This window comes from Argopecten irradians, chromosome 4 (assembly GCF_041381155.1).
Source record: "Argopecten irradians isolate NY chromosome 4, Ai_NY, whole genome shotgun sequence".
Lineage (NCBI taxonomy): Eukaryota > Metazoa > Mollusca > Bivalvia > Pectinida > Pectinidae > Argopecten > Argopecten irradians.
In genome coordinates, this window is record NC_091137.1 from 50,302,226 (window position 1) to 50,314,268 (window position 12,043).

The window sequence follows — 12,043 nt, forward strand, 5'->3', positions numbered from 1 at the left end:
TTTCACTTTCTTCTCGCCATTTTGCCGTGTATGTCATTGAAAATACTAAGCCACGGCATAGTCTTCGAAGGGAAATATCCATTAAAACGACTAATCACAGCAATATGTTTATTTGCCATGTTTTATTTATTTATACTTAACATTATTTAAGCATCAAATGTCAACCCGATATGAGTTTACCGATAAAACATAATCTTATTTTTGCGATGACATATTGGGCAACCATTTCCGGTTTACGTACTTTCGGTTTAAAATGTTTACAAATTGTATCTTTCGGTCTAATGGATTTAAATGGCGAGACATAATGTAACATGACAATTGACTTATAAGTATAAGCTTGTCATGCATAGAGTAAGAAAACAATTCTGCAATAGCAAGCCAGATTTCCCAACATTCAGCAGAAAATGTTAAGCTCGTCGTCAAAATGACAGAATTGTGACAGGTGCGTTGTTGACATTTCCAAGGGTGTACCACAGGACTGTGTGTTAAAAATGTAGGGAGCGCTATTTTCGTGTATTACAATATATCAACCCAATAAATATATCAATACTATCATCGTAGTTCAGAAAGTAGGAATATTGTTATTTGTTATAATTTCTTCACGCAATTTACCCTAAATGGCCTCATACGAACTATTCTTATGGAAACAACATGTCTGCCTCGTGAAGCCATTTTTGACAGATATTCGGCTCAAGTTTAGGTCTGTTATTTTAGTATATGGTGTTATCATTAAATTCTAAAAGTAAATACGCATAGATTGAAGATATGATAGGATAATTATTGATATTTTAGACCATAACATATAGTGGTGTCTTAGAATTTCGTACACTTCTGGAATTTGATTTTAATTAAGTTAAATATTAAATTGGAATATATATTTATTTTTTGACAACACCATTGTGTTCTTTACTTGATTTTAGACATATGGTGTGTTAATAATTTGAATTCTTAAGTTAAAAGTTGTCTTTCAGATATTCTGCATATACCTGGTACCCGTATACAACTGACATAGTCAAGTCCAATAGCCCTTAAACGTTGTGTTAAAACCGGAAACGGGTTCTACAAAGTATCATATATAAATAGATATAGAATACTACTGTAGACTTGATTCATGATATTCAGATCGTCTTACAACTGATTAGAGCATATATTTAAACTTCGGTGTTTTTCAGCTGTTTTTTTTTACAACTTCGAATATTTTTATCGGTCGGATACGTATTTGCTTGTTCATGATAATTGCCTTGCATGTCTGTTTTGTGTTATGCATGTAAGAAGCGTATAAGTGTGAACTAAAATAAATATCTCGATAGGTTAAAAGTATGCTGAAATCATAAACAAATGAAATAATTGGCATCTCACAATATTTTCCTCTTCAGCAGTTGACGCCATGTCACCGACTACATCTGGGTCATTTTGATAATCTATGATCCCAGTGCGATCCAAACGGATTTGAGATCCAGATTTTTTCATGTGTTGACTTCCTTTTCCGGTATTCCGCCATCATGGTTGGTGTTTATTATAATGGTTCCCTTACAACAATCCCTCTCCATCGCGGTCAATTATACAAATAGAAGCTTTAAGAGTGAACAAATATATGAAAATGATCAAGAGAAACATTAACCGCATGCAATTTAAGGACAGGGCTTCACAGTTTTAGTGTTATTTAGCGTCAAATTGGTGCCTCTAATGACGATACAGATTTAATAGGACATTTCCAAATATAAGATAGGGGCAGAGTTGTTAAGATATTTAATTATATTACCACAAACACTTAACTTCTTGGTCGCATTATATATTTCCTCTGGATGAGTTATTTTACAATATTTTTCTGAGATTATAGCTCACTGCCATCCTAAATGTAGCACATGATTTGATGAACACTCGCTATATGATCACTCGCTATATCCACAGACATTTCATGTTTTGGCTTTTGCTTTATGTGACATAGTCAAGAGTGGATATAATCAGAGTGATAGTACTGGAGTACCGAAGATGACCTCTACTTAGTAGTAGTACATGCAAACCGAACACTGTCCTGTGGGCTGTTTAGCGAAGACGAGTTGTTCGGCCATTTAAACGTCTCCCCCACAGGGGAAACCACCCAACTTGCAAACACTGTAAACTGCATACACGTAAAATAGCCTATTATAGCCAAATTGGAGTGTGGATTTGTTGTGCAAATGTTTGGAAACAATATGCATCCATCTGTCAATATTTAAAGTGTGGTATTGGGACAAGATAGCTTAATATTAAAAAGAAAAAAGTTATGCTATGTATATAAATGTGACATTTTAAGAATAATTTTTATTGCAGGCTCTCATCATCCCCGAGAAGTTTCAGCACATTCTTCGTGTTATGAACACCAACATCGATGGAAAGAGGAAGATTATGTTTGCCATGACTGCCATCAAGGTTTGTTAAGTACTGAAAACTCATGCCCATACTTTATGAAATAAGATCCAGCAGGTCAAACTTGAAAAGAATAATTGCTGTTGACAAATGACAATCTAAGTGTAACAGGAGAGGAGAAAATGTAGAGGGCAGACCGGGATTTAAACCCGGGACCCTCCTAACACTAGCAAAGTGCTCTACCGACTGAGCTACCTGGTCACCGATGGTCGACCCAGTCCAATCCTGCTACACTCCTCCCTCCTTTCTTGAAATCTTCGCCCTCGAAGACATACGCGACCCTTCCAAACACCACCACCGTGGGTTATTTAATTGGGCGCCAATTCTGTAACAGGAGAGGAGAAAATGTAACGGCCAGACCAGGGTTCGAACTCGGGACCCTCCGAACACTAGCAGAGTGCTCTACTCACTGAGCTACCTGGTCACCGATGATCGACCCAGTCCAATCCGGCTACATAAGTATCATTAGGACTTGAATGAGCAAAGTTATGCTGAATAGTCCCCCACTGGTTTGGCTCTCTATACTGTAACGCCTTGGAACTTGGTATGTGGGTCCACCTATAGGCAAGATGATGTGTATCTTGCAAAAAAAATGTATCTAGACTACAATTGGATGCAAATATTTTCTTTATACTTATTCTAGTTCTCTCAAGTGACCTTTTCTGAGACCATACAAAATATTTTTAAACCTGACTGACCCTATAAAATGAGTGCCACTGAAAAATCTCAAATGAATCTCGTGACCTTGGGGTCTGAGGTCACATCCCACCACGCTAACACACTGTTTCAAACACACCTGCTATCTTAATTATATATTGGCCTGACCATACTAGCAGGATTGTATGACTATTAGTAATTAAATCTTTTAATCCGAACATTTCGATTATCTTCTAAAACTCAAATTACTTATCTCTGGATTCCCAGTCATGTGGGTATAAAGGGGAATGAACAGGCTGATAAAGCAGCTAAGACTGCTCTTCGCCTAGCACAAACAGATTTGAAACTACCATACACCGACATCAAACCTTCAATTCAGTCAGCCATCAAACACCATTGGCAACAAAGGTGGTCTACAGAAACAAACAATAAACTGTTTAAAATTCAACCTACACTTAATCCTAAACTGTCCAGTCGGAGAGACCGCAGAGAGGAAGTTGTTCTCTCTCGGCTCCGAACTGGACACACATATTTTACACATTCCTATCTATTGAGAGGGGAGGATCCTCCTACATGCCATGCATGTGATTCTCCTCTCACAGTGGAGCATATTTTATTGCATTGTATTGATTTTAAACACATTCGAGATAAATACTACGATGTCTCCGACATGTACACTTTATTTCATGCCGTGAGACATAATCGTATTTTTAATTATCTCAAAGAGATCGGTATTTTAAGCAAAATATGAACGTTTTCTCATCATACATCGTATCAACTCAACATTTCATCGTTTCAACATTGTGCATGAGTTTTCTCATGTGTTTTAGCCAAATTTATTTTATCTTATACAAACCTTTTTTTATCAAATTAACGTTTACAATCTGTGTTTTAGTCCTTACTTGCTTTTTCTTACCCTGAACTTTTATCCTGATATTAATGCATGACTTGTAGTTTGGCCCTAAATGACCTTAGTTGTCGATGGGCCGTAAAACTCAAACAAACAAACAAACAAAAGCTGAAACGAATATTCCAATATTCGCGAATGAATACCTATTAACGAATATTCGAATAGTAAAATAGTATTTGAATATTCGATAAATATTGACCTGCCTTCCGATATCCCTTATGACGCATTATTACATTGTTATTCACATGTGAAAATCATAAGTTTTACTTGTCAGTTTAGCAAAGTTATATATCAGATAAATATCGGTAAAAGCGTTTAATAAAAGAAATTATTTATATAGGAAATATGATAGAAATTAAAATAATGACGTACCAGACTCATGTTCAATCATGAAATTATTCAATTCACAGAAAATGAGCCGACTGAAGCGTGGTTGTTTACAATTGCAACACAAAGGCGGACTCATTTTTGCTACGATTTTCTGCGGGACGGTTATCAAGAAAATAATAGTTAAATTGTCAAAAACAATAAAATATCAAACAATCAGTTAATTATATTATCTAAATATTATGCATGTGCAAAAACATGGTCGTAGAAAGTGTAAAAACGATCTTCTGACTGACTGCTAACTTCCACCCGTGTCACACGTCGGTCTTTCCTGTGATTATGTCAAACAATTTTGCTGTGCTTTAACTATATAATCAGCAATCCATTTTGGTACAGTAGCGAGCGGCCAATTTGAATGAATACGGAGAGTTCTAGGAGTTTCAAAGATCTTTGACATTAAGGTTCGAATACTATTCGAATGCATCAAACGAATATTCGAATACCAAAATCTGCTATTCGTTTCAGCTCTATTAGTAAGAGTATTAACAGTACACCAATAGGAATTACATTCACTGTTCATACTTCTAGTGTCACAAGCCTGGTAAGGTTTAAGGTTTTCCTGTTTAAATTCATCTGATTGCATCATTGAGAATTATCAATACAATTTTATTCTTTCAGGGAATGGGACGGCGGTATGCCAACGTTGTCTGCAAGAAGGCTGATGTTGACATCACAAAACGTGCTGGAGAGCTGAGCGAGGATGAGGTAATTGGCAGTTTATAATAAAGATCAAATTAAAGTGTTCTGCATTGGAAATATTACTTTTCATGAACACTAAGTCTTATGTAGTGAATAGTTGTGTCTGTTGGTTCTTTTATTATAGTCAAGGAATCGAAGGCAAGACTATAAGGGAACAGCAGCTTCAAAGTCCACTTTTGACAAAGTTACTGTAATTACAATTGATTTAACTGAAACTTGGTCAGGTTTAAATACATTTTCAGTGTTCCCGATCATGCAGAAACGTGCGTGAATCACTTACAATCTGTTTTCTTGCACGCGTAAATTTGACAACCTGTACTTGCATGCACGCTTAAATATTTTCCATTATTTGGTGATAATTGTTTCTATTATCTCCGATTTTAATTGAAGAAATTGTAAGTGTGTCAAAACATTTTACAATACCGGAAGCAATCCTTTCAGTAAACATTAACCGCAGCGCACCAAGCGGCAGATGTGTTAACTACTTATCTGTGTTGTCCTATGATAAAATCCGAGACCATACCCATGACCATCAGTAGTCTCGGGACTGATCGTTATATAGCTCAAAGAACATGTGTTACGGGAAGCAATTTACGATGCAAATTTTAATCTTGTGATAACAACTAGAGTTGTGTTTGTCCAGCATTATCATAGAGTATGAAAACGAACTTCAAATCCATGTGGTTCTTTGAACAAGAAAATTGTTTGTGACAGAAATCGGCTATAAGACATCGATACATTTTACCAACGACATGTTTTATCTAAGTCATACCTTTTAGGATCGGCACATTCACAGACTGGTAGGGTGAAAAATCTGTAGATCTATACAAAATATTTTGAAAATTGCTTTTCAAAATGAATTTATAAATTAATTTCAATGTAAGATTGACTTTATGCATATTGTGAACATGATTTTTAAAGGCCCACTACCTTTCCAAAACAGCTTTAAATTTTTAAAATTGGAATGTTAAACAAGATCGATAATTTTGTAGTGTCACAAAAATTATTAACTTTCCGTTAATACTACATTTATCATCACCTTCTGAACGGTTTGATTAAAATAAATAAAATGTTTATTTTCATAACGCGGGTTGTATTATGTTTCCCGCCGTCGTCCTAAATACCGGGCGGTAGTTGACTATCACTGCGCCAGACGGCAAAACAGCGAATTGACTCTCCACTGTTTTCATATATTACGCAGGAAATCTTGCATATGTTTGGTGTTGTAACCTTATTTTAGGTCATCGGTACGCATTTTTCTGATGTTATTAATGTTTTTTAAGAAACTTTTATATTTTGCTCCGGAAAGGTAATGGGCCTTTAAGTGAAAAAAATTGATACAACACGGCAGACATGTACCGTACGTTGTCTGTTCTTTTCTATCTGATTGAATAACTTGCAGACAAATTTAAGAAGCGGTAATATTGTTCATAATAAATCAATAATGAGATATATATCTAACACTGTTTTTAATTGTTTTTTTTTTCCTTTGGCGAAATCTACGTTACTTTGTCTTTATATCAAAGAATACACATGGGGAAAAGATGCAAATATAGTGTACCCCTTAAATATGGCACTGTACCCCCATTTTGCAAGCTATGGGGGTACAAAAACACCCATTTGAAAAAAAGACCGGGAACACAGCACTTTGCATCAGTCAGGACACAAGAACAGTGGCTACCCATGCAATACACCCTCGTGACATCACTGCAATACATTTGTGTCGTCTGAGACTGTAGTATTACATGGCTACCCATGCAATACACCCTCGTGACATCACTGCAATACACTTGTGTCGTCTGAGACTAGTATTACATGGCTACCCATGCAATACACCCTCGTGACGTCACTGCAATACACTTGTGTCGTCTGAGACTGTAGTATTACATGGCTACCCATGCAATACACCCTCGTGACGTCACTGCAATACACTTGTGTCGTCTGAGACTGTAGTATTACATGGCTACCCATGCAATACACCCTCGTGACATCACTGCAATACACTTGTGTCGTCTGAGACTAGTATTACATAACTACCCATGCAATAATACACTCATGACATTTGAGGCTGGCTGCAATACACCCTCATGATGTCACTGCGGCAACTTAATTACTATTTTCATCTGTAAATTTTAACCTATTTTTAGAAACTTTACTAGACTAGTTTTATGAAATTACATTAAACATGTCTTAATTTTTCAGGTAAGGAAAATTGACTTGTAGTCGGTTTTCTTTGAAGTTATTTCAAAATGACAGGATATCAAATTGAAAGAAAAATATTTTTTCATATATACCAGTTCTGGTATTTTTGGAATAAACACTCAGAATTTCAGATCACATAGACAAAGCTTCAACAAAATATTTCGCCTTGTCAGAGTTGTCATTGATATTATTAGAGCTAAAACTATTGAATTTTAGTGGATTTTTGAGGATTTGTTTTTATCAATTCCCATTGTGGTGGAACTTGTTAAAGATACTCTTTATATCCATCAGGACAAAACTAAGGAAGAATGAAGTATTTGTCTTACCTGGTCCTAGTGAAATATGTAACCGATATGCAAATAGGCAAGACAAAAATCATTATGGTTGTTACAGTACTGATTTAATTTAGAACAGATATTCTAAATGAAATTCTGCTATGTGTTAAATGTATTGAATAAACTGTAAAATTCTAGATCTGAGTATGATTGAAATCTGACCATAAATATATTATATATGTTTGAAGGTGGTTGTAAAATTCTGAGTATAATTGAAATCTGACCATAAAAATGTTACTGGTTTGAAGTCGGTTTTTGTTTGTTACAGATTGAGAGGGTGATCACAATCATGTCCAACCCACGACAGTACAAGATTCCTAACTGGTTTCTCAACAGACAAAAAGATGTCAAAGACGGTAAATACAGCCAGGTCATGTCCAACGCCCTCGACAACAAGCTCCGTGAGGACCTTGAAAGACTAAAGAAAATCCGGGCACACAGAGGTCTCCGACACTACTGGGGGTAAGTCTCAAAATATACATGTTTTCACGATTAAGGTAACTATTGACTTGTTTTCAGGGAATTTCCTGCATATTCATGTTTCACAAAATACGTAATAAAAAAAATGGTACAGGTAGTTAATGAAAATGTATGTTTTGATGTTAATTAAATGTCACTGTTCAGTTTTATGCAGAGCAAATACATTTGTGTAAGAAATAAATACCTTTTCAACAATGTTTCCAATAGGCCAGAATGTCACAAGATTTCTTTCATAAATGAATTTTGTTGTGTTGTAGATATTTAGAGTTTGTGTTTGGTTTGTGTTACAGTTTGAGGGTGCGTGGACAGCACACAAAGACAACTGGCAGGAGAGGAAGAACTGTTGGTGTGGCCAAGAAGAAGTAAATTATGTGATCACTAAAACACTAAATAAAGAATCTTGTCAGGGGACATAACTGCGTCATCCTTATTTTTTACACCAACGTTCATTATAGATTTCATTATAGATTTCTAAAATATACACTATGGATGTAAGTTTTAGGAGCAAGCAGTTACAAGGAGTGCTTGTTTGACCAGATTCGACACTAACAAAAGCATACACATCAGTTTGGCATTGTCATGCAAATGGCGGGTGTAAATTTATCATGCACAGTTGAATATTGTATATGTGGAGGCTTTCAATTAATACCAATGTACCTTTTCAATGTTATGATGTCATCTGAACATAGTGAGAGTGTTGGGTTGTTTTTTTTGGGGGGGGAGCGAGGTATATGTAAAATTTGTGATTTTAAGAGCATTTCCACAAACCTGCATATTTTGTCTAAACTAGTCTTTGTTTCATGTTCAGTGTTCCATTTTGATGATTGAAAAGCCTTCTTATATGCCATATTTTCATGATATAATTTACATGTGTTTATATAGGCATCCAAAACATCAGTTTAAACAGGGACTTGTACCTTAAGCCTGACTTTAACCTAATTTCTAGAAGCAAGGCACTGCCATAAGTGCCAGTGATTTTGATGATTGACCTACATCAAAGTTTGTTAGGCTCTTAATGCCTACATTACTTACATCCAGACATGGTTGATATAACTAAGACAAGGCGGCGTGTCCAACAAAATATTGGAACATAACAAGAGGCCCATGGGCCTTAACGGTCACCTGAAAATTTAAGCCATTTGAACCCCACTGGGCTCCACCCCTCAGCCTTTGGGGATGAGACAGGGTCAAAATGACATAATAGCAAAATGTCCTCTTGTGGTTATAATGTGAATCAAAAGTTCGAACAATTTCCAGAAGAAAATAAACAAAATATACCCAAGAAGTATTCAATATAAACTATAGCAAACTTAGCCTCCTCCCCAGGGGCAAACAAAGAGGCCAAGGGTTATAAAATTCACAATTCTGATAAAGCACCACAATATCTTTAGGACACAAGGTCCAATAATAGCATTATTACAAAGGATATGAACTCTATAATAAAGTTACCATCGAAAAATTCCCTTTTTCAAACTCATTCTAGATCTTGTTGATATAAGGCTACATACAGAGTTTCATCAAAATCAGTTCACATTTACCAAAGTTATCTTGTATCATGCACAATGATAATATTAGAACAAAGGGCAATAACTTTTACGTTACTGTCGAATAATTCCTATTTTTGAACTTGCATGAAATCTTGTTGATATAAGGCTACATACTAAGTTGTACATTACTCGGTTAACATTTACTCAAGTCATCATGTTCACAAAGTAAAGTTAACGCACGACGGACAATAGGCTATTGCAGTAGGTCACTACGACGTATGGTAAGGTGACCTAAAAATAGTAACAGTGACCTTGACCTGGCAATCCTGAAACTGTATCTTGTCGAAAATATTATGGTCCTTTAAATTTGTGTGAAGTTTGATCGAAATCACTAGAGGAATGAAGCCGCTAGAGCACTGAAAAGAATTTTCTAAAAATAGTAACGGTAACATTGACCTTGAAACTCAAACTTTTTCAGTCCTTTGTATTTGTGTGCAGTTTGATCAAAATCAACAGAAGGCATGAAGGGTCATGTAAGGACGTGCCAGGTTTGTTGGTGGAGGAAAGCTGGAGTACCCGGAGAAAAACCACCGACCAACGGTCAGTACATGGCAACTGCCCCACATGGGATTCGAACCCGCTTCCCAGAGGTGGAGGGCTTGTGGTAATATGTCGGGACATCTTAACCACTCGGCCACCGCGGCCCCATCCCTATATACTAATACATGTATCTCTCTATATTAGTCTATAGTGGGTCATTGACTTACCAGCGTGTTAAACACCTATGGTTCGCCCGTTGTCAGTATAATGTGACCGGATGGGGTACGTTGCTTTTCTTCGGCGGCATGCTTCAGTGACATGACACTATAAAAAGGACAACAGTTCCACTATACAAGAAGACAATTCGAATATACCGCAGTCTCCCAAAACACACAATAATAAAACTTACAGTATCAGTATATGAGTATAGACGGATGAGAAAGGACATGGAACATGATCTTTACAGAACAAGAGGACACTAAAAGATTACTGAAACCTCGCACGAGACTTACTTATTACATTTGGAAACATTCATTACATAAGAGAGGTCAACAACTGGAACTCCTTACCTTCGGAAATTGTGAATGCTGGTCGCGAGTCAGTGAACAAATTCAGAATCATCATAAACAGATATTGGAAGAACTGTGAGTCTGTGACATTAAGTTTAAGTGACTGCTATTGAAGCATCGTCGGAAACCCAAGAGTCGCTGTGCTCTACCATCGTCGGAAACCCACAAGTCGCCGCTCTACCATCGTCGGAAACCCACGAGTCACAGCTCTATCATCGTCGGAAACCCATGAGTCACAGCTCTACCATCGTCGGAAACCCACGAGTCACAGCTCTACCATCGTCGGAAACCCACGAGTCACAGCTTTATCATCGTCGGAAACCCACGAGTCACAGCTCTACCATCGTCGGAAACCCATGAGTCACAGCTTTATCATCGTCGGAAACCCACGAGTCACAGCTTTATCATCGTCGGAAACCCACGAGTCACAGCTTTATCATCGTCGGAAACCCACGAGTCACAGCTTTATCATCGTCGGAAACCCACGAGTCACCGCTCAACGTTTGTCACAAACGCTATTCAAGACACTACTATAACGAGGCAAGAAAACAAAGGACATATAGTGTATATTATATACAATGAGGTGTAGAAAGAATATTTGTACCCGGCCTACTATACCTTTAATTTTAAAGGCGCCACCATTTTCTGTCCAAAAGTCTTTTGAGCTACAATATTGCAGCTATTATAAGGTCTAGAACTGAATGTGGTCAAGATTTTATTAGTTTAGTCATGATGAACTTTTGCGATAGTCTTTTGTCCGTCGTCGTGCGACGTTCGTTAACATTTCTTTGTGAACGTGATCACTTGAATAAATATTAACCGAGCTTAATGAAACTTTGTATGTAGACTAATATTGGAAAGTTCATGGACGAGTTCGAAAATCAGCGCGATTCGACAATTATTTACGGAGTTGTTGCCCTTTACATTAATAATTATTATTGGACCTTGTGAACGCGATAACTTGAGTAAATATGAACTGATCATGAGCTTAATGAAATTTTTTATGTAAACCAAGGATTTATAAGTGAGAAGGATTTGTCTCTGTCTCTTTACACTACAAAACGTCACGCGAGTCAAACGAAACACCACTATAGTGTATTAATTTTCACAATGTTTAGTACTTGCTTTTTTAAAGGACGGAAGATTTAGAAGAAATGACTTAAATTTTCGTTAAAAAAACCGACAGCTCATGATATATCAAAGTAAAATCAGTCGTTGCCCAGCGTCACGGTCAGTGCATAGGGACCTGGCACAAAACGTCACGCGAGTCAAACGAAACACCAATATATAGTGTATTAATTTTCACAATGTTTAGTACTTGCTTTTTAAAGGACGGAAGATTTAGAAGAAATGATTTAAATTTTCGTT

At 36.6% G+C, this 12,043-nt stretch overlaps 2 protein-coding genes across 2 annotated transcripts in view; one reads left to right on the plus strand and one right to left on the minus strand.

Moving 5' to 3' along the window:
• Positions 1-1,470, minus strand: part of LOC138321957 (vacuolar protein sorting-associated protein 52 homolog) — a 37,301-nt gene extending 35,831 nt beyond the window's left edge. Inside the window, exon 1 of the mRNA XM_069266005.1 lies at positions 1,360-1,470. Coding sequence (XP_069122106.1) covers positions 1,360-1,470 — 111 coding nt within the window. The remainder of the gene's footprint in view (positions 1-1,359) is intronic.
• On the plus strand, positions 1,401-8,495 carry LOC138321958 (small ribosomal subunit protein uS13). Its single transcript, XM_069266006.1, has 5 exons — positions 1,401-1,505; positions 2,314-2,412; positions 4,982-5,068; positions 7,868-8,061; positions 8,370-8,495. The coding sequence occupies exons 1-5, from the start codon at positions 1,503-1,505 to the stop codon at positions 8,443-8,445; spliced, it is 459 nt and encodes a 152-aa protein (XP_069122107.1). The 5' UTR covers positions 1,401-1,502; the 3' UTR covers positions 8,446-8,495.
• Positions 8,496-12,043: the final 3,548 nt, after the last annotated feature.